This window comes from Tremella mesenterica (assembly GCF_000271645.1).
Source record: "Tremella mesenterica DSM 1558 unplaced genomic scaffold TREMEscaffold_6, whole genome shotgun sequence".
NCBI lineage: Eukaryota > Fungi > Basidiomycota > Tremellomycetes > Tremellales > Tremellaceae > Tremella > Tremella mesenterica.
The window spans coordinates 437,542-458,889 of NW_006711230.1; the positions used below are offsets into that span (position 1 = coordinate 437,542).

Genomic DNA, 21,348 nt, shown 5'->3' on the forward strand with positions numbered 1-21,348 from the left:
CCAGAATATGGAGAAATTTCATGATATATATATGTATATATGATTTGAATGCGCGATATGACGAGATATGAAATATACGGTGTGTGATGGTGATGGTATGTTACATGTCAAGAAGACGTCGAGGGGGAATGGATAATTTTGAATTGTCGTATATGGCTTGTAGTACAGTACGAGTCATACCACTTGCGAGGCATTTCATCCTGCAGGTCGTCGGAAAGTCCACGTCAAATCTATCAATCAGCTACATTCTTTTCATACATCTGTTGACTCATGTGAAGATCATTAGAGGGGAGGGGTGGACTTAAAAAGAGGGGATGGAAGAGTAGTACAAGTACGTACGGGAATAACAAGGGTCTGGGATATCCGTTCGCTACGACAGATGCACAGCTGATTTTCAATCGCTTCAATGACTCTTCATCCCTCAAACAAATATTGGGAACATCCGAAACGGTGAGTGCATCATGCCACACGGCGGAAAGATGACGGGTTTGAGTCAACATCAACAAATCTTCTTCTATAGTCTCTGAAGGTTTCCCCTTGATGGGACTGCGAGATCTATTCGATTTCGAAGCGGAATTGAATCCACTTCTAGAACCCATGAGTGTGATCTTGCGTCCAGCCATGAGATCAAGATACGCCTGGCGAATGTTGATCGAACGGGAAAGACGACGTTGACGAATACTGTCCCAGATGGTTTTACACGCTTTGATGTGTTGTTTAAGCAAATCGAGTTGCTCAGACATGACTGGTGAGGATTTTGATAAACCTTCGACGTTATGATAAAAGGGAGATAGATGATCATAATCTTTACGGCTTGGTGGACTTATTTCGGTAGGGAAAGAGAGCATCATCTCATCCCTATGTCTTTGTCCGATCTCCATAAGAAGGTCCATCTATCATCAGACCGCGGAATAAAATGAGTTGAAAGAGACTTACAACAAATGGTCCAAGTATCTGGGGACGTTTGATAGGTATCAAATTCTCCATATTCTCCAAATCTTTTTTGAAAAGTCTCCATCCCAAAGCACCGGAGTGTTCTCGTTTATCCTTCGCTTTGATGTGGGGCAAGACTTGTAGACCACTTTTGCGGGCATCAAGAACAAGACAAAACCTCACGAATCAGTATGATTACATTGACATCCAAATTATATGAAGAACTCACATTCGTGCCAGACGAACAGTGAGTGGATGATCGTATCCTAATCTGTATCCCGCATTACCATGCAAGTCAGAATCTGAACGTTAATCATAGACCAAAGTCCAACATTATGTGCGCTCACATGTTCCCGCCAAATGGTCATCTTTCAGAGCAGCTAGCAAGAAGGATTGATAATTCGCAACTAAAGTCTCTTCGGACACTCCATCCAAAGCAGCAAGAAATTCGTGTCCTTTGACGATATCTTTTACAAAATTTTGTTTCTCAAAATCTTGCGGAGTATCGGCGAAACTGTCATCCGCATTCTTAAAAGGTCCAACGATTTCAGGATCCCATATAATTTGAACGGTGTCTCCATCATAGTCCCCTCCACCGAGGAAAGACGCAGGAGAGCGACGACAATCATCTCTGGCAGACATGACGATGCAGTCTGTCAAATGGACGAGTTCGGGTCGATACACCGCGGTGAATTTACGAATGTCCGAAGGGAGTTTGCAAGGTGATCGTAGAGCTAGAACAGGTCCTTCAAGGTATGAAATCCTGCATCCTGTGACCGGATCAGAAGGGGCGATAGATGAGAAGGAGACGAATATTTCATCTGGGCCTAACACACTAAGAGAATCCGGGACAATGAAAGCTGACATGGATTGTTCCACTGGAATACGGAATTCTCGGATGGCTTTGGAAGATAAGGAGTGAACGAGCCATTTGAGTTTAGAGCAAGTATATCCCGATTCGGATGGATGGAAGCCAGAAGCGACTGCATCCATTAGGCTAATAAAGTGTCAGCTTAGTCATCAAGGATAAGGGTGACTCACCTTTCAGCAATGGATCCGGACTGTCCGCTGATAGGATCTACGTCGTACCTCTCAGAAGGATGGATCAGAGGGGGTAACTCCCCATCTTCAGTCTCATCGTTTTCCATCGTGGACTCCCATGTTATGCCAGCAGCGCGCGTAGATCTCCCCGAGGCCACCACGAGTCGTTTCTTGCGTTCTGTTCCAACTCCACCACGACCATAGCAGTTGGCAGCGATACGAACTGAAACGTCCTCTCTATTTTCACCTGCCAGAGGTTGTGTCGTGAAAGCGTCCTTGAGATCATCGAGACCTTGGATCAGGCGATCACAGAAAAGCCATGCAGGTACCCCGTTATGCACAAGCAGAGCAATCGGCTCAGCAGAAAGTGTGGTAGAAATCTTGAGACTTTCACAACGGATCACGTCCAGCGTGAGAAGCGACACGTCATGAGCGAAACGAGGGTCGGGGATGGCCTTAATCATCGAGGGTCGAAGAACGATATCCACGTTGGGGAACTCGATTGATTGTTGATAGCTCATCAAAGCGAGGAGACCTTTGGCGCCGCCGATACGCATCTGCACGACACAAGATCGACCTGAGGACGGACGTATGTCCGCATGAGCATACATGCGGCTTGCAAGGGCTTCGGCTGCGTGTCAACATTGCAAAACGATAGAACTCGAAGAAATGGGAGAGATGCTCACACATCAGACCGCAACCATCCGTGAGAATCTGCTCAGTGGATGCATGTCCAACAGCATCAGCCTCGGCGGTGATGATATCGTCGATTACCATGATACTTTCAGGGCTGACGGTCGTGGCAGGGACTGAATCCGAGAAGAGGATTTGAGGTCTTGCAGCCCACTTAGCGACAGCTTGGGATGGTTTCAGAGTCAAATCGTTGTATCCTTATTTAGTCAGCTCACTCGGCGGCATCAAGAGACGTCGCATTACTCACTTTGTAGGATCTCTGCAAAAGTTGGCATTCCAGGTTCCCGTGTAAATCGACCAGAATATGTCACACTAGGTACACTATGATTGGTCTCGATGGCAAAGACTGAATCTCGGTCTGCCGGTGCCCAGAGAGCTTGATAGGCTCTACCGAATATTACGAAAACTCGACCAATGAAAAGTGACAACAGCTTGTTGCGGTCTTGTTCTTTGACGTCAATCTTGAAGGTGATGACGCGACGAGAGCCGAATCGTCTGGCCAAGCGAAATGACTTGCCTTGCATGTCTGGCTGACGAAGAGTCATTGAGAATGGGAATCTCGTGACAGGCTTGGTGATACTTGTGATACCCATTGGATTTTCTGGATCATCCATGGGACCTTCAGTCTTAAGTATGTCACGTTGATGATAAAGATCCTGCACAGAATCGGACAGAAGAGTAACGCATTCCTCAGAGCGGAGGGAGACCGATTTCACCGTGATTGAGTAGTTAATCTTACCGCCATACCATCCATCATCCCCTGTACCACAGCCTGACAAGTCACCCGCACGAATGGAAGCTTCCTCTCTATCTATTTCATGTAGCATCTTCGACCTCTTCTGACCCATGGCGCCTTGTAGGAGCAAGATATCTTCTGCCGAGGCGGAGGCAGTACCGCTCTTCCTTGCTAGCACTTTGTCCAACAGGGGTCGGACGAGGGGAGCGGCTTCGACTACGGAACCTTGTAGACTGTCGAAATCACCCGTCTCGAAATCAGCCCACGAGAGCACAGGATGCCTGGCAAGGGCTCTCTCCAGCTCCCATTGGACATGAAATTTCACATCATGTTTGTAGAGCATCGCTTGGTAGGGGCAACGGGGAAGGACGAGGACGGTGCGTTGATCTTCCTCTGATAACGAGATAGGTTTCCAGGAGACTGTCGTGGCTGAGGAGGTCGGTATCACCCCTGTCTCGAGTCTGGTCTTTGGAAAGGCATGGACGATTCCGTCGACATCACTGGATGTAGGTTCTGTGAACGGCTCTTCGGGATCTGGGTAACAGAAATCAGGTACGAGTGGGGTGGAGGGGGTGACTAGTGTCGTTGAAGGATCAGAGGATCTGGTATCGACCGAAGTGGTCGACACGGTCGGGATGAGTGAAGGTCTGTTGGAAGACACATGAGAAATGGGGGGTCCCATTTTGCGATCTTCACTGGACCGACGTTTTTTCTGAGCGCTCGGTGACGTATTTATCTCTAATCTTCTCTTCGTAGACGTCGTCTCGACCACACTGTACTTCTCCGTTCTGACAAAGGGTGATGGAGTCGAGTAAGCTTGAGAGGCTGTGTGGGTCAGCGCCCTCTATACAGCTCATTCCAGTCCAAGAACTTTACTTGGAGAACCTCCATAGGCAGTGTACATCTCTTCATCTTCATCCTGATCCTCGTTCTCGTCATCCGGACGCCCAGTGTCGACCCTAGGTCCTGAGGGTAGGTCGGATAAAATTTGACTCCCCCCGAGTGACCCGAAGGACGAGAAAGATTCCAGGGCCAGTTGACTCATCATCTTTTCCGCTTCTCCCAGAGCCTTTTCAAGTCGGAGTGAAAATGCCAACCGGCCATCAAGATGATATCGCATTCCATTTCCTCCTCCAGCATCGTGCGGGGTTGAACGAGTGATCTCAGCTTGAACGAAATCGATGAATGAATCTGGATGAGCATGAATGAAATCGCGTAGGCATCGGTGAATACGTTGTTCCGTAGTATTGGTATAGGGACCGGAATGTATGGTTTCCACGGAGTAAGGTGATCGGCCAAGTTTACCAAACTATCAGTCAGTTTGCGCCCTTTCGGATTCCGAGAAGAAGGAACGCGGCCCAAATCATATGAGTGGTCCGGACTCACGGCAGTCCTGATGGCAGGGTGATATGTCGTAATGTCCCAAGACGCATTGTCCATCTTCTACTTGCGATGACATGAGTGAGTGTGTTATAGGATATCCGAAGTTGACCAAGAGGGCGTTACCAGGAAGCTTTGAGATAACCTTGATGGATGAATGAATGATGGGTATTTAGGTCCGTGCTATGACATTCGGGGCCGAAGGAGATCTTACAAGATTGATATAGTGACAGTATGTCTAGAGACGAGGGCCACTACTCGGTCCATCGCTTGTTCAAGGAGAGAAGGGGTAAGTAATTATATGGAGTGAGCTTTTCCGGGTCAACTTTGGGGATTTTGAAATTACACTCCCCAAGACCTCTCTTATCTCCACTCTCCACCCTCCGGCTCTCTGCTAGCAGCTTGACGTCCTGGACGTGATAGTTTCATATACTGCATCCCGGGTCCTCTGTCGTGCACTTCAGGATGATTGAATGCATTCTTCGTGTTCCAATTCAAGCCACAGGCCACAGGCTTGAGAATCGTGAGCATATACTTCGTAAAGGATGAATATCCGGCAAATAGGCTCCCGAGGCTCCTTCGGGACAGGCATGGAATCGCATGCCTATTACCGTTGAGTACCGGCGAACCGGCCGATCTCCTGGCTAGACTTTTTTAAAAGTGACCCATCCTTTTTCAATCTGCATCTTTCCACATCCCACTTTGGTCATCGTAAATGACCCCATTCAGCTCAGCTCAATCACCGCTACCAGAAGATACCAGAAATAGTACGATCATGACACAGATAAGAATACCGGCGTTACCGAAAAGGTCATAGCCTCTGTCAAAGAAGACAATTGCTGCCACGCTGCCCTTCCTTCTCCATGGCGAGGTACGCAACAACCCCCCCTTGTGGCTTATTTCATCGCCATGAAACCCGGAAAATCTCTCGGTCTCCTACATGACTAGCGTCCACATTGAACCTTTCGACCATGCTGAATACTGTTTGAATGGTCGACTCGACGCGTCTCACTCTGGTTCTGGCCGTGGATGCAAGGCTTCATGCGGCGTAACCCGGTGCCTTGTTGCGGCACTGCAATCAAACACTCTTGCCCTGTCTTTCTCGCCCGCCCTGTCAAAAAGTCAAACGCGAGTACTCGAGGTGCCAAGATCTAGAAAAAGAGCGGGACATCGGCTTAATATGGGATGATAATCCTCAAAACACATCTTGACAACCTGCCTTGTTCATATATTACCGACGTCTTGTCGACCTTGCCCCGATATTCCATTACCTATTACACCTGTGTCAATCAAAACGCTCCTTATCTATGGTCAACTCACAAGAGGACGATGTGGTTCATGTCGAAACGCTTATCATAGGTGCTGGACCGGTGAGTCTTGTTACCACCACCTTGTGCTCATAGAAAACATTCCCGAGCATTTCGAAAACCCCAGTGACAATTCTTATCTTGTCCACGAACTACGGAAAAAAGCACGGCTAACATGGTCTAGACCGGTTTGGGAGCTGCTATTCGTCTTGACAATCTCAAGCGAGACTTCCTCGTTGTAGAAGCTGCGGAAGCCGCAGGCGGGTTGGCTAGTACAGACGTGACCGACGAAGGTTTTTTATTTGATGTCGGAGGACATGTCATTTTTTCGTAAGTCTCAACATCTTGCGCCCTTCTGGTGACTAACCGAACTGATCGATAGCCATTACGCCTTTTTCGACGAAATTCTAAATAAAGCCTTACCAGGGAAGGATGATTGGTTCTCACATCAGCGAGTTTCGTACGATCGTTCGTTCGGTCATTGGGTACCGTGTAAGTTTATCATGTGTTCCATACAAGATGAATGTTGTTAACGCATCTAAAAGATCCTTATCAGAATAACGTCTCAAAACTCCCATTGGATATGCAGTTATCATGTATTGATGGGTTGATTGTCGCTTCAGAGATTCGCGCAGCTACACCGACTATCAGACCGAAAACTTTCGACGAATGGATAATTAGGAACATGGGAGAAGGGATTGCCAATTGTTTCATGAGACCGTATAATTACAAAGTATGGGGTGTTCCAACGTACCAGGTTAGTGAATGGCATCCAGTCTTTTTCCCTCCCTTGAGTCGGCCAGATCGAACTCAAAGCTCACACTCAGATGCAATGTGAATGGTTAGGAGAACGTGTAGCAGCTCCATCATTACGTCTTGTCGTTCGGAACGCTCTTACCAAAGAAGTGGCAGGAAATTGGGGACCTAATGCTTTGTTCAAATTCCCAGCACGAGGAGGAACAGGGGGGATTTGGAAAGCCGTAACTGCTCTTCTACCAATTGAAAAATTCAGAATGTCTAAATCTGGGACAGTGACAAGTGTGAATGTATCGGAAAAATCGGTCTCATTGGGGGATGGAAGAAAAGTTAAATATCAAAATTTGATCAATACAATGCCTATAACCGAACTTTTGGGTCGTTTGAAAGGTTTGGAAAGTTTAAGACTTCAACAATTAAAGGAAGCCTCTAAAGGATTGATATGGAGTAATACCATAATTTTGGGTATCGGGATCAGAGGTGAAAGACCAGAAAGGATAGGAGATAAATGTGAGTCGTCGTAATCGCCCACCTGAGTCACGATGGCTAAGTGAATAATTAGGTTGGCTTTACTTTCCTGAAGATTCAGCACCTTTTTATAGAGCTACAATATTTTCTAATTATTCACCATATAATACCCCTCCAACATCCAAATCACTTCCTACGATCCAACTTGCCAATCCAAATTTACCGTTCGACAACACTCCTAAGACAGGTCCATATTGGTCACTCATGTTTGAAGTTTGTCAATCGGAACAAAAGCCCGTCAACCTGGATACGTTGTTGAAAGAAACGATAAAAGGAGCTATCGCTACGGAATTATTGAAAGAGACAGATGAGATAGTTAGCACTTATGAGAGAAGGTTCGATTATGGCTAGTGAGATCTTCCATCTGCCTCGATCTGAATAAGGCTAACATGTTTAAGTCCCACACCGACATTAGGAAGAAACGCAGCTCTTCAGGAGATACTACCCGTTTTGAAAGAGGACTATGATATTTGGTCAAGGGGTAGATTTGGGAGTTGGAAATACGAATGTGGGAATCAAGATCATTCTGTGGGTTCATTTTCATTCCCATCATAATATTTCCTTGTGGTCTATATTTCAGTCTGAACGATGATCCACATATATCATCTTGAGAGATATTATTGAAATTTGGTCATTTATCAAACGAGCACACAACTGATATCCGTTTAGTTCATGCTTGGAGTCGAAGCGGTTGATAACGCCCTTTTTGGCGTACGTGAGATGACGCTGGATGATACGGATTGGGTGAACAGCCGACGGAATCCGTAGGTTGATTGGACACAATACCTCCAATGGTGAGTTACGGGCATTGGGAAGATGGGATTTACTCTCTGCATTGAAGTACTAGAACAATGTTTATTACACTTTATACCCGCATGTATACACGCAATATTTTGTCACCCTTCATCGCGCAGTCCACATCTGACATATTTCGGGATATACGGGAGCAATCTTAAAGGAAGTATGGAAGGTCAACTTTGGTAGTGTTCCAATACCTTCAAACATCCACTGACTGAGAATATCAACTTTGGTAAGCTGAAGCCTCATCAGAACTAGTACACCAGATAATGGCTCATGATGATATATATGCATGCGGGATTCACATCTACAATTGTTAAATGTGACGATTCGTTCATTGATCTAAATATATCTATCCTTCCAGCTTACCGAAGATCCGCAGGTGTAGAAGACCTCCAATTCCCTTCCCTATCAAACAACACAAAACTCTCATGCGCCAAGGATCCACGAATTATTCACTCAAATACTCACACAACTATGCACGTTACACCGTGTCAAAACATGTACATGTGGGTCCATGACCCTCACCACACGTTTCAGCCATTTTGGCATCCTCACAACCGAATATGAGAGGCCATGATCGTTCCAATGCGTGGCCTGATGTCAGTGAGAACTTACAGGCAAGAGAATACCGTTGAATGCGATGATAACAAGGGACCTTGGACACTACCCGCCATAAACAAGTTGGGTATTAGGTGGGAGGAGAAGTTCATGTGGAACGGCACAGTAAAAGGATGGAGGTATGGAAAGGAAGAGCGGAGAAGGGAGAGGGGAGAAGACACACCTAAAGTCGGATTGGACGGTTCATTATTATGCCATCCTTCTGTCCATATCCAATGTTCTGGAGGAGCATGGAATTTGGCCAAGAGGTTTGTATATAAATGAAGTTGATTCGATAAGATTCTTTCACGTGAAACGACAAATTGACCTGCCCACGTCGCCTTCATAGTAAGTGATCTATACTCTGACAATGACCTACGGTTATATTCAACGATTTGCAATTTCTATTCAGTGATCTGCAAGTATGCAGCCTGCCCGCAGTTTCCCGCCATCTCCTTTTTTCACTTGAACGAAAGAGATATATCAATGGAATATCAATGGAAACTAGGGAACAGGAATTCGATAAACTCACCAGGATAGAATATGGAGGTGAGAAATCACCTCTGAAAGCAGAATATATATCATTTATCCTCGGAAAGGAATTACCATGAACGTCTACCCCACGGGTCATGTTGATATAAGGACCCAATGAAAGGAATCCGGTGTTTGGTTTGATGATGGAGACACGTGGAAGTAGAACCCAATCCCAAGCCAAGTGAGGCTAAAGTCAGCGTCGTTCATCCACAAAATGGACATGAGGACAGTATCGAAATAATGGTTTTGAGAGAATTTCGAACGTGATGAAAAGTGCCTTGGAACAGATATACTCACTTGAAGGAAAATTGTGTGATCTGCCATATCACTTTCAGCATTATCATAATGTCTTACGATATGTCGCTATCCCATCAATTCCTCTTCAAGTATAGTCAATCTGGTCTGTATCCAGACTTACAAGATACGTTTCTCCCTCTCTGCCGATATTGTCAAGCTTGATGACTCGATCGGCGATATTTGACAATTCTTCAAGCTCACTACCAGTTCGGGATCCTTTGTGGTAGATGGTGACTCTGATAGAGGAAGAAGATGGTAGTCTAGATTTGATCTGTTCTATGGTATCCGCCATGACATCGTACGGTTCTTCATAATGCGATACGACCCTACGTCGCTCATCAGCTCATTGACCAATCCCCAGACTTTGTCACATACACAGTACACTGGAAGAAGAGCGAGAGTGAAGATAACTTACATGTCAAAATTTGGAGGTTGGATAAATTGATCCCCTATCAATCCATAATCATCCTTATGTGGAGACAAGGACTTCCATGTGGAGCTGGTGGATCGATGTACGACAAAGATGATGAAGATAGCTCCCAAGACGAGCAAGATTCTGGTTCTCGGTGTAGAAATCATCGAGCGTATCGCTTCCATAACGAATCAACTCTGCGAAGGAACGACAGTAAGCGAATTGAGGATGGTTGAGCTGAGTCAACCGACCAATTACTGGAAGAGGAGAAAGGGGAATGCTGTTCGGTTTGAGGGTCTCTCGGCTTCATTGACAGATTGGGTGATATTTCGGCCTACAGTACTCATTAGCGCCTCTGGGTTCGTATAATAATGTCAGACCCTCACAAATGAAGCAAGGGCCATGGGAAAGTCAACACTTATCAGCCAGCACCAAAGCAGTGCTCGCAGTAATTGCGCAAAGTTTTGTACAAACGGCGGGTCTGCGGATCTGCGGATGGGGATTTGCGGGAATCTTACAAGCGCCACGACGTCACAGAAACGTATGGCACGCCTATCAACCAAATCTATAGCGGGGGAAATTGGCAGGTTAGCAGATCTATTTCATAGGCACGCGGAACGCTCACTCCAATCTTGACAAGGGCATTCAATAGGTTTGGAAGTACTTAGGTGGTCTGTTGTTACTATGCTTCCACAGCCATCATCGTATCATCGTCCATGCATGTTTGCTCGCCGACTATAATCATTTGTGAGACACTAAGGATATCTCCTTTCCCAGGATATCACTCATGAACTCAGCTCGTTGACTGACTATCCGGAATCAATAAACCTCGCTGCTCGGCTGCTAGGTACTCGCCAACGATCAACGACTCACTTCCCCTCTAAAGTGAAATAACCTATTACCGACAACTCTCCTTTGATCATCTACAATGGTCACTGTTTCTTCGTCCCGCTCATCCACTCCATCCGACACTCAGCCCATCAGGTCAACCCGCGCACCTATCCACTTGGCGACCCTCAATATGTTCGTCCCCTTTTCTGCCTCCCTCCCTTCTCCCTTCGATGATAGATGTTCACTGACAGTGTAGAAAATTCGATGGGGATCGTGATCACCCAGTACCCATACCCCCACATGGGGCCGTTCCACCTAGCAAGAAATTCTTTAGAGGACCTTACGATCAACTTCCTTGGGCGGAAAGACGATCAAGGATGATTGATGCTCTTCTTTCTCTTGGGGATTTAGACATTGTTGCATTCCAAGTCAGTCCATATTACCTCTCAACCTTCTAACTTCTGTTCATATCTGTCTTCTCTGCTTCTCCTACTCCACATACATCTACTCGATGCTCCAAATGATTATGTCTTGGAAGGGCTGTTCCTGAAGGGATGTGTATCGATTTAACTTGATTCATGAAAGTGGGTCGGAAAGGAGGTAGCTGATGAATAGGAAGTATACAAAAACCAATTGGACGACATACAAACCCTCCTGGGACCTGAATACTCACACGTGGGAGTCGGGAGAGACGATGGTATTGAAGCTGGTGAATATAGTCCTATATTCTATGATTCAACCCGATTCGTATTATTGAAATGGACAACGAAATGGTTATCGCCAACACCTGATAGACCTTCAAAAGGCTGGGATGCGGTGAATATTTCTTTTCATGTATCATCCGTCATCTTACCTTTAACCCGGATCCCGCCGAATTGAGGTGTCTAAAATTCGCAGGTGTGGTTTCAGGTGGTTGAGAGCTGATGATTTACCCTATGTAAACCGACGATCGTATGGATTCAGAGTTGATGGGATCAGAGAGTAGACAGAATGGACGAAATCTGATACACAGAATTTACCTAGAATCATGACACTTCTCAGTCTCAAAGACAAATCTGGGGAGATAGTACATGTCGTCAATACTCATTGGGACGATCTAGGAATTAGGGCCAGAGCTGAAAGTGGTTTGATGATGAGACAAGAGATATGGAGATGGGTGAGGGGTATAGAAGAGAATGAACAAATTGGAAGAGGGGTTGTTATCTTACTTGGAGATCTCAGTGAGAACACCTTGCCTTCTTTCCCTTATGTCAAATCAATTACATTCTTACTTCGAATTTAACTGCCCGATCTCCTCATTGGTTGACTTCCCCTCTACGGATAATGCTAGGTTTGTCAGATGAAGATGATTCAACATGACCGCTTCGAATGTGGAGTAAACGAAGATTCTCGAGAAAATAACTAAAACTCAGATTCTCCTCCTGAAGAAGAAGGCTATAAAAACCTCACTTCAACCCACGGCATACCCGGTCAATCAACATTCACTTTCCTAGATACTCACTCTCACATCAGAACCAGACCCAACGGAAGACAAAGCAATCCTTATGGACCTTTACATACCTATACAGGATTCAGCAGGACGGAACGTACGAAAAGGATTGATTTCATTTTTCTCGCTTCTGATCAAGATCTTCCCGCTTTCCCTCCAGTCCCGCTCCAAGAGCATGTTACGATAGACGATGGAGAGAAGTCTTCAGACAAGGTGATTTCGGTAAGAGAAGAGGGGAGATCAACCTCACAACAAGTGATATCGACAGGGAAAACAAGAATTAGAGGAGGTTATCAGATTGACACGTATGCGGTCATAGATAACTTTGTGGATGGTGATGTTACAGGTTGGAGGGGATTATGGAGTGATCATCGTGCTGTTCGAGTGACCATAAGTTTTTGAGCAATTTCCCATTGACATACGTATGTTGTATACTGGAATGGTGTATGATAAACCACGAAACCATCTCTATATTCGATATGCATATCGTTCACGATCTGTCAATTGACAAAGAGGGTGATGAAGAGATAAAATGTGAGAGATCACTATGGACCTTCGAGACCTTGGTATTCCGATTCAACACCCGGTTCCATCAATACCGCATGACCGACGATGAGGATGGCAGAAGAGCCGACTAACCAGAAGAACGTTGAGACGGGGGATGCGAACCATAGCAATGGTAGACCTGTGAGATGAGCAGTGAGGCCACCAGTACAATGTGATTCTCATGTCACGGTCTTCTGGGCCAGAGAAGTTCGGATGTGGGTTTGAATAAGGTTATAGATGAATCATTGCCAACAAGGAGGGAGCAAGTCTGAATAACGAGGGGAAATTAGACTTACCAATGACGAACAAAGCGGCATATAATGTTTTTTGAGTGATGACTCGATTTCCTACTTGCATAGGTTCAGGCGCTATGGTATCAGTATCAGTTTTCTTTCAAAATCACTCTTGATCTCTTGGTCTTCATCACCCCAAAAACCTTTGTTTACTCTTTTCATCATAAGCCCTCACACGTCTCTCCGTAGATTTCGGGCACTCCCTCGCCTTCAACACCTTGCAGTATCTTTCGCCTGCTGCTGAAATTCTAGGTCAGCCATCTTGTCCCGTCTCCAATCTACAACTTCTTAGATCAAAATCTCTAAAACTCTGTAACCTCCCCCCCCCCCCTCTCAATGTCAAATAGCTATCTCTACTTTCTTGTCTCTTCTCTGAACACAATGGAAAGTGTGAGAGGGAGACGACACAGCGTCAAAACGAAAACTCACCATATTTGTTGATCAACACGAAACCCCCAAATAAAAATAAAATAGCAATCAACAATAAAGGGTTCAATATACTTTTTCTTCAGCTTCTTTATGGTTGCACAGGAAAAAAAAACTCACATGGCATAGACAGCAAGGAGAAGTATGACTAAAAGATAATTCCCAGAAAAGGCTCGAGTGTTATATGTGATTCTCTGAACCATTAGCCCACTTTTTCCTCGTCCGTATTTCACCTCTGTCCCCTTTCCCGGATCCATAAATATTGCCTCATCATTGTTCCATGTCGTTTGTGAATCATCTCTCTCAGAACAATCCACCCGACTTTATCTTGCCATCGGAGAACCCTCCCTTCCTGGACCCTTTCGTCCTTCACAGATACCTATGTTGCGTTCGGCTTAACTCATGTCTCACATGGACCGCATAGGCACTGGGATGAGAACACTCAAAGATACAGGGACGAGAAGACAACATGTCGTGAGACGATCAGATACCGAAGTTTGAACATCGTAGACCAAAGGTGAGGATACATAAGGAAGAAGAGGTAGAAAAACTGACAGTAGTCGCATCGTTTAAATCCTTCGGTCTGGAAATTTGACGATGGTCAAACTATTCATCAATGTCCATCCTATCTTACTACCATCTGTCCGATATGCAGATGGATGCACTCACAAATTCCTGTGGCGGTTTGAGAGTTGATAATTTTGTTTGCTACTGTTAGTCTTTGTTCATATCGCTATGCTTCTCTATCATTATCGCGAATTGATGCAAAGATACATCGATGACGGAGATGACTTTGATGAATGGGATTGGATAGGAAGGAAGAAAAGAAAAAGGAGTATGCTCACTCTGAAATGACTTATCACTTCGCTAGCTTTACCGACGTATTCCATCTTTTCCCTTTGCTTACACTGAGTCTGTTACGAGTCTATCAAGGATCTACAGTTGATAGTTGGGAAGATGGTGAGATGGCGAGTTGAGACATCGTGGAGGACTGTTCTGGTCCGGGGCGCAGCTGAGAAGTGCAAGTGTATTTTCCCACGGTCGTACTCACCAAAAACAAGGTTTCCATCGAGTGAAACTGAATTTCGAATGTGCATGCAGTTTGACGAACTATCTTTACAACAAATGTATGTGATCTCACTCTGTTCTAGACTTCTTACTACCCCACGGTGCAGGTCTACCCATCCCAAGTCTCTTTGTACCCTGTGCCAATTTCACTCCTTGTCCCAAACCCTGTCCTGTTCCGGCCCCTCCCGATTTGATCCCCCCTACCCCCCCCGAACCCATTCCGTTGAAACCTCCTCCCGATTGAGGCGCAGGAAGTCCAAGGTTTTTCATAGCCGCCAAACCACCCGCTGAGGCACTCTGAAAGCCCCCGACTCCAGGTACAGTTTGTCGTGCTTTCAAACCCATGTCGAAACCGTTCGGTCCTAGATGTGGCGAACTGACCGGAGAGCTAGGTATGGAACCCGTTTCCCCGGGTAATCCCAAGTTACGCATGAAAGACAAAGAAGATGATGATGCGTTTGTGAATGCCCCTAGACTTTGTTCTGTCGGTTTGAGATCTGGCTCGCCAAAAGTGAAAGGTAGAACAGTGGGCATGTCCACTCTGGTGGGCTGAACGATCTTCGGAGGTTTTTTCTCTGGTGATGGCACCATGGCCTCACGAGCTGATTTGAATCCTTCATCGGATGCTCGCCATGGTTCATGTGATCGACGATGAGGGTTGGAAGTGGATTTCGACGAGATCTGGTCGGGAAGAGCATAGTCGTCTTGATCCGAGGCCCAGTATTCAGCAGCCCGAGCGGCTTTGGTCACTTCTCTCCGAGCGAATCGGTTGAATTGGCGATCCCGGGGTTCTGGAGGATCCCACATGCTCAGAGGAGGAGCAGCACGAACACTGACAATGAGCGCCCGGAATATATCACAAAGGAAGAACGGACTGCTTCATGATGGCTTCTTTGATAGCCGCTTCGTCCGCTGGTGGCCGACCAAGCATGGCTGCTATGCGAGTTCGGACAACTACGTCGATTTCGGGAAGAGAAGCGGAGAACGAAGCCTGCCGAGTCAGCTGTGCCAGCCATACAGTACCTTATTGAACCACTCACAGGGTCCTTCTTCTGAGAGGAGATGATAAACTCAGACAGTGACTTGTCGTTCTCTTCCCCTCCCATCATTCGGAAATGGCAATGCGACAGCGTCTGCTTGTAAGCGAACTCCCTGTCGGTACAAAAAGCTCACGAGGAACAGCTGGGCACGGGTCATGGCGACGTACAGTAGTCGACGTTCTTCAGCTATCTCGTGTGCCTCGGTGCATCGGTAAGAAGGGTATGTACCTTGTTCGACTGCAACGTGAGCGCAAGGCCAAGAGGCGAAATATCAAACTGACCAGCGGGTATGAACACCACAGGCCATTCCAGACCCTTTGCAGCGTGCACCGTGGTGATTGTCACTTTCTAGATTATAAGCTACGTCTCAAGTGAGGACACCGATGAGTACGACGCACAGGCTGATCGGCGATGTCCTTTTCACTATCCGTGTCCGTCGACAGCATGGATGTCTGCAAGAAAAAGCTCAGCGGGGTCATACTGCTTTAGATCAGCTACGTTAGGCTGGTACTGGGAGAAGCTGACCCATGCTGAACCTGGCCCGCAGGCGAGATGTCCCTCCCATCACCCGCCGGCATAAGCCTAGAGCCAGCGCTCTCGTCATCGCTGGACAAAAGCTCTATCACTCCGTCATCGCCACTTCGAGTGCTCGTGCGTTTTCTCTTCTTGGTCGGTCGAGAGTCCACTGTGGTAGTCGATCCGCTGCTCATCCTTCGGAACATCGGATGTAGGCGTTGGGGAATGAGCTGAGGAGATTCTGCTTCTGGAGGGTTCACCAGGGTCGATGTAGAGATGAAACCGTCATCTGTCTCGGACATTGACCTCCTCTGTTCTTCTGCCACGACCACACTGAATGAAATCTGTCTCGTTAGCCACCCTGAGTCGATCATTAGAAAACACGCACCAACTCCTGCACATTCTCCCAACGTGAGTCAAAATCCTGCTGGGAGGTCCGAAGAAATTCCTCGTAGCCTATTTTCTGGATGATCACTCTCAAAAGCTCAGCGACTGGGGTGCGCTGATGGTGAGTATCCGGTGCATGTTGCCGTCACGACGTTGAGATGTAGAGACACACAGGAGATAGCCGTACGATAATCGAAGTGGAGAGACGCACCTTCTCAGCTGCGCGACGGACCTTGCGCACAACGCCGACAAAGTTGGCAAGATTCTTTTTCATCGCTGGTTTGAATCCTTCAGGCAATTGAGCACCATCGATTATAGACTCTGACAGCTCCATGGGTGAGAGCTTTTCAGCTTTGGCAGCCGCAAGCAGATCAGCGACGGACTGAATCGTCAGTATCGTCTCAGTGGAGGACTGATCATCTCTCACCTTGTCACCGATCGCTCTTCGAGGAACATTTACCACCCGCAGGAATGCTGGCTTGAAGGTCAGTAATGTTCACTGCCATGAGAACTATAACGGACCAGAAAGTTCGGGTTGTCGGCCAGTTGCAGATATGCCAACAGGTCTTTCACCTCCATCCTTTCGAAGAATTTGTGCCCACCAACTACTCGATTAGGAATGCTATCCTTCTGCAAGGCTGCCTCTATGTTTCTGGAAAGTGCGTTGGATCTGACTGCCCTGTCAGTCTTGAGCTGTGATGATTACACTAAAAACTCACGAAGGACAGCAAAATCCCCGTGATTAAGGACGTTCCCGGAGTAGGCAATCAAACGCTTTATCTCGGTAGCGATGAAGGAAGCTTCGATGACTGGGGTGCTAAACACTTTCAAAGTGACGGTCGTGCTCTTTGGATGCGAAGTGTAGAGATTCTTCGGAATTCGATTGCGATCTATGAGTAAGTATAGGGACCGGAATGAGACAATGACGTACCTTGCGAGACGACAGAATGCGCTGCGTGGAGTATAGACCCAGTTGAGCGGTAATTCTCTTCCAGGTGGATGGCTTGGACCCCCGGAAAGTCTATGCAGTCAGTTGCTAGATCTCCACCCATGTGATTAACTGACCGGTTATCATCTTGTTGAGGTTCTCTACTTCTGCGGAACGCCAACCGTATATTGATTGGTCGGGATCTCCTACCACACTCACTCCCCCATGTGCTTTGGCAAAGCATTTCATCAGCTCGTACTGGGTGGTGTTTGTGTCCTGGCCTCAGCTGATGCCTTGTTGCGCGAGAGCTCGGCGCTCACTTGAAATTCGTCCACTAGAATGTGTCTGCAGCTCTCTAGAATCCGGGGGGAATCACGGAACAGTCGCAATCCGAAAACCAGTAGATCATCAAAATCAAGTGAATTTGCTTCCCTCAATGTTGCCTCGTATTCTGCATACAACTGACAATCAGCTTGCTAGTTTCATGAACTGTTAATCGAACCTCAGCAATGATCGCCAGAGTGCTTGTCGAAGTATTGGGGTCTCTCGCAGCTCTGACCGCCATTCCTTCAGGATCTTCTTCTTTCGCTTTTGCCTTTGAAATCTCGGACAAGACGCCGGAGTCCTTCAAAGACATCTGTGAGGCTCGGATGATCTCAGCCTTGGCTTTGAGTAGACCCGAAATGATCTTCTTGCTATTGATAAGCTTACTTTGCCAAAGTCTTAGTCGCTCACCAATCGTCCGCGTCGGCTATGGCAAAGTTGTTGGGTAAGCCAATGAGCTGTCCGTAGCGTCTGAGGTATCTCGCGCAAGTTGCGTGGAAAGTTCCTTGGTGTCATTTCATCTCTCCTCTCTGTGTCAGAGAATCACATACCCAATACCAAGGCGTCCGCGGCTTTAGACCCTAAAAGAGAAGTCAATCTCTTTTTCATTTCATTTGCAGCTTTATTAGTGAATGTGACGGCTACTATCTGCATGGGCTTGTAACCATGGTGCTTGACTAGGTAGGCAACTCGGCTTGTAAGGACTCTGGTCTTTCCTGATCCCGGACCCGCAAGGATCTGCAAGGGAACGCTAGGATCTGCAGTGACGGCTGAGTTGAAATCAGCCCTTTGGTCCATTCGGAGATGGTGATAACGGACCTTTGAGTTGAGCCGGATTGAGCGCCTCAAGAAAGGTTGCCGAGCCGGGATGATCTTTCCCGGATTCTGTGTCACGCATGACCACATTCATCCTCGTGCCTTTGAAGGTTGTGGGGAAGTGAGATGTTGTACTAGAGCATGCTTTGGAGGATGAAGATGAGGGTGAAGGGAATGGGGTTGTCTGTTGAAAAAGAGGTACAGTAGATGATGAAAAGAGAAAAGACATGACGTGTGTGACTGTGTTTGATCGACGCTCGGACCACGCGATCGAGATCGGACCCCCCCATATGGCCATCTTCCATACATCTCCGGCTAGCGTCCAAGCCACAACCGCAATTCTGATTTCTCCGGTAAAAAATGTTATGAGAAAAGATTTTAAAAGTCAACCATTTCTTTGTTGTACTTTGTTTTCTTACTTCCTCATCATGGTCATGCGAGTGCTGGCACTCTGCGGTTTCACTCAGAACGCTCATATCTATTCAAAGCAGGTCAGTCCCACCATCATGTTCGTCTTCAGAATGTCGGAGCTGACAGAGAATTAGTTAGGTGCGATTCGGAAGACATGCAAAGAGGTTGAATTTGGTTGGTCTTTTCAATCCATCAGCTTGTCTCTTATCCTTACTAAATCTGACAGTTTTCTGCGAACCACCGGTGGTCGTGAAGAAAGCCGACATGCCATGGGCTCAGAGTACGGCGTCTTTCGGTTCAGACGCTACCACCGACGAAGATGCTCAAACACCTGAGACGACACCTCGAGCATGGTTCCTGTCCAGAGATCGATCATCCCTCTTGGGTATGTTTTCTCCTCTTCCATATTCTAGTCTATCTGACTTTTCAGAAATACCAGAAACGATGGCTTACATGCACGACTTTTTAGTCCGTCATGGTCCCTTCGACGTGAGTTCGGGCCTTTTCCCTTTGACTAGCTCAAGTGCTCATGCTTTTCTATAGGGTGCCATGGGATTTTCACAAGGAGGGTGCATGGCTGCACTACTTGCTGCTTTAGTGAGTCTCTCTCTTTCTTTCATCCCTTGACTTCTAAAACTGACGGATAAAGCTCGAGAAACCCAATCTTGACCCGAGTTGGCCGAGCGAACCCCGAATTCCTCCCTTCAAATGTGAGTAAACGGACCGGTTATCACGGCCCCAATCTTTCCCCTCCTTTCCCACTTCATCAAACACAATCGGTTCCTGGTCGAGCGTCTGATCACCCTTATTTCTCCTGGATTTCAAGAGTTCATGACATAGAACTTCCGATCGAGTCCATTTTTCATGTTCGAGAGAGAATGTAACTGGGGCCTTTGGACAGGTGGGATGAAACGGAGAACACGGAGAAAACAAGGACTTTCGAGCTGACAAAGAAAAAAGTCATCATATGCGTCGGTGGATTTTTTCCCAACACCACCAACCCGAATTTCTACCCTTGGTTCCCTCTACCGGCTCATTTATCAACACTTCATGTGATAGGAAAGAACGACGTCATCGTTACTGAAGAAAGGAGTAGGGGTCTTATTGCTCAATGTGAAAATGCTCGTGTGGAATATCACGAAGGTGGTAAGTGTTATTGTTTTCCCTGAATTCGCTAACTCACCCTTATTTCTTACTGGGATTTTAATCCCTTGGATGTACACACACTCTTCCTTGTACATCATACGCAATCCTCTAATCGAGAATAAGATTTGGCTGATTTACAAAGGACATTTCACACCCTCGAAGGCTTCCTGGAGGCATTTCTTCAAGTACGTCACGTCCGACTTCTACCCATCTTTCCCTACATCACTATAACCTTCCTTTCTCCTGACTTCTCCCTCAAACCCCACCCTCTTTCTGTATTCACCCCACTCATCATTTCCTCGAGTCATTTCATTCACACCACTCTGATGACTCGTTACATCACTAATCAAGTCACACACTAACACTTCAGCGCTTACATCATGTCATTCGTCCCCGGTGGAGATCAAGGAGATGTTCCACCTCCTTCATCTTTCGGTCCAGGAGGAAAGAGCGGTATCTCAACCCCTATCCTTCCCGTAAGTCCACCGCGAAGTCCATCGCCGGTGTGGGGTAGATATCATTTCACAGATTGTCGTTTAGATCCTATTTTTAGTCTTTGAGTGGAATGCTCAAAACCTCTCGATTTTCAAAATTAATTCATCTCATCCTTTTCCATCTTATTTCCCATGTGATTCTTGGGATTCTTCTCGCATGGAGCTTTTTTGGAGGGCGATCATTGTGGCTAGTTGAATTTTTATGTTGTTGATATAACCAAGGAATGAAAAATTGTCATCATCTCATCACCATTTCGCAATTTTGCTGTGTACCGTACCTAGCTACATAGGCTAGCTTGAATATCCGACTTGCGATCATCTTCAATCTTCTCGAACAGAAAGGGATTTCTTGCGGCTCGAGACATGCGGCATGCGGCAAGAGCGAAAAATGAGGTACAAGGGGAAGGGGAAGGGGGGAGATGTTGGGACACGGACGTTTTGAATAGATAAGACAAAGGATCTAAAATGTTTAGGTTAGATTATCATTATTTTAGACTACCATCATACAGTAAAATGCATAGAAAGAATAAAAAAATTCACACGGTTCACACAGACAGAAACAAAAACCAAAAGTTCAAAAAAGTCCTTTTTATCGAAACCAATCTTGTATTCGTACTC

At 46.4% G+C, this 21,348-nt stretch overlaps 7 protein-coding genes across 7 annotated transcripts; 3 read left to right on the plus strand and 4 right to left on the minus strand.

Moving 5' to 3' along the window:
- Positions 1-3: 3 nt before the first annotated feature.
- Positions 4-5,082, minus strand: TREMEDRAFT_73994 (uncharacterized protein). The gene is made up of 10 exons (XM_007005162.1): positions 4,790-5,082; positions 4,280-4,712; positions 2,915-4,228; positions 2,661-2,864; positions 1,975-2,605; positions 1,281-1,930; positions 1,163-1,235; positions 937-1,111; positions 340-893; positions 4-230 (listed from the first exon to the last, which is right to left on the minus strand). Exons 1-10 carry the CDS (start codon positions 4,841-4,843, stop codon positions 101-103), a joined length of 4,218 nt encoding a protein of 1,405 aa, XP_007005224.1. The 5' UTR covers positions 4,844-5,082; the 3' UTR covers positions 4-100.
- Positions 5,083-6,090: 1,008 nt separating this feature from the next.
- TREMEDRAFT_31510 (uncharacterized protein) lies at positions 6,091-8,142 on the plus strand (the record flags this gene model as incomplete). The annotated part of the gene is made up of 8 exons (XM_007004891.1): positions 6,091-6,153; positions 6,275-6,420; positions 6,473-6,582; positions 6,636-6,847; positions 6,918-7,356; positions 7,409-7,724; positions 7,773-7,902; positions 8,044-8,142. The coding sequence occupies 8 exons, from the start codon at positions 6,091-6,093 to the stop codon at positions 8,140-8,142; spliced, it is 1,515 nt and encodes a 504-aa protein (XP_007004953.1).
- A 514-nt stretch (positions 8,143-8,656) lies between these two features.
- TREMEDRAFT_73995 (uncharacterized protein) lies at positions 8,657-10,477 on the minus strand (the record flags this gene model as incomplete). Its single annotated transcript, XM_007005165.1, has 7 exons — positions 10,402-10,477; positions 10,019-10,349; positions 9,725-9,929; positions 9,604-9,669; positions 9,305-9,493; positions 8,957-9,113; positions 8,657-8,769 (listed from the first exon to the last, which is right to left on the minus strand). The coding sequence occupies exons 2-7, from the start codon at positions 10,198-10,200 to the stop codon at positions 8,657-8,659; spliced, it is 912 nt and encodes a 303-aa protein (XP_007005227.1). The 5' UTR covers positions 10,201-10,349; positions 10,402-10,477.
- TREMEDRAFT_62723 (uncharacterized protein) lies at positions 10,418-12,737 on the plus strand (the record flags this gene model as incomplete). Its single annotated transcript, XM_007005020.1, has 5 exons — positions 10,418-10,602; positions 11,103-11,274; positions 11,462-11,662; positions 11,859-12,066; positions 12,259-12,737. The coding sequence occupies 5 exons, from the start codon at positions 10,418-10,420 to the stop codon at positions 12,735-12,737; spliced, it is 1,245 nt and encodes a 414-aa protein (XP_007005082.1).
- Positions 12,738-12,880: 143 nt separating this feature from the next.
- On the minus strand, positions 12,881-14,490 carry TREMEDRAFT_68910 (uncharacterized protein; the record flags this gene model as incomplete). Its single annotated transcript, XM_007005131.1, has 7 exons — positions 12,881-13,020; positions 13,178-13,249; positions 13,604-13,674; positions 13,721-13,794; positions 14,156-14,206; positions 14,270-14,308; positions 14,446-14,490. 7 exons carry the CDS (start codon positions 14,488-14,490, stop codon positions 12,881-12,883), a joined length of 492 nt encoding a protein of 163 aa, XP_007005193.1.
- Positions 14,491-14,746: 256 nt separating this feature from the next.
- On the minus strand, positions 14,747-18,858 carry TREMEDRAFT_39321 (uncharacterized protein). The gene is given in 19 exon segments (XM_007004910.1): positions 14,747-14,868; positions 15,046-15,243; positions 15,319-15,500; positions 15,544-15,659; positions 15,797-15,945; positions 15,990-16,056; positions 16,107-16,191; positions 16,207-16,726; positions 16,823-16,993; positions 17,039-17,089; positions 17,134-17,285; positions 17,331-17,501; positions 17,543-17,632; positions 17,677-17,815; positions 17,860-18,000; positions 18,042-18,234; positions 18,275-18,368; positions 18,415-18,633; positions 18,683-18,858. 12 exon segments carry the CDS (start codon positions 18,771-18,773, stop codon positions 16,598-16,600), a joined length of 1,641 nt encoding a protein of 546 aa, XP_007004972.1. The 5' UTR covers positions 18,774-18,858; the 3' UTR covers positions 14,747-14,868; positions 15,046-15,243; positions 15,319-15,500; positions 15,544-15,659; positions 15,797-15,945; positions 15,990-16,056; positions 16,107-16,191; positions 16,207-16,597.
- A 196-nt stretch (positions 18,859-19,054) lies between these two features.
- Positions 19,055-21,268, plus strand: TREMEDRAFT_39324 (uncharacterized protein). Its single transcript, XM_007004911.1, has 9 exons — positions 19,055-19,170; positions 19,225-19,264; positions 19,317-19,579; positions 19,634-19,687; positions 19,740-19,800; positions 20,051-20,236; positions 20,379-20,421; positions 20,607-20,712; positions 20,953-21,268. Exons 1-9 carry the CDS (start codon positions 19,108-19,110, stop codon positions 20,956-20,958), a joined length of 822 nt encoding a protein of 273 aa, XP_007004973.1. The 5' UTR covers positions 19,055-19,107; the 3' UTR covers positions 20,959-21,268.
- The last annotated feature ends 80 nt before the right edge of the window (positions 21,269-21,348 follow it).

Coding starts and splice junctions, on each gene's coding strand:
- TREMEDRAFT_73994 (XM_007005162.1), bottom strand. CDS start 4,843: ATGGACAATGCGTCTTGGGACATTACGACATATCACCCTGCCATCAGG. Junction 4,713..4,789: donor ACCCTGCCATCAGGACTGCC/GTGAGTCCGGAC, acceptor ACTGACTGATAG/TTTGGTAAACTTGGCCGATC. Junction 1,112..1,162: donor ACTGTTCGTCTGGCACGAAT/GTGAGTTCTTCA, acceptor CTGATTCGTGAG/GTTTTGTCTTGTTCTTGATG.
- TREMEDRAFT_39321 (XM_007004910.1), bottom strand. CDS start 18,773: ATGAATGTGGTCATGCGTGACACAGAATCCGGGAAAGATCATCCCGGC. Junction 18,634..18,682: donor CAATCCGGCTCAACTCAAAG/GTCCGTTATCAC, acceptor ATTTCAACTCAG/CCGTCACTGCAGATCCTAGC. Junction 18,001..18,041: donor CTCTGGCGATCATTGCTGAG/GTTCGATTAACA, acceptor GCTGATTGTCAG/TTGTATGCAGAATACGAGGC.
- TREMEDRAFT_39324 (XM_007004911.1), top strand. CDS start 19,108: ATGGTCATGCGAGTGCTGGCACTCTGCGGTTTCACTCAGAACGCTCAT. Junction 19,801..20,050: donor CCGAATTCCTCCCTTCAAAT/GTGAGTAAACGG, acceptor CAAAGAAAAAAG/TCATCATATGCGTCGGTGGA. Junction 20,237..20,378: donor TGTGGAATATCACGAAGGTG/GTAAGTGTTATT, acceptor TGATTTACAAAG/GACATTTCACACCCTCGAAG.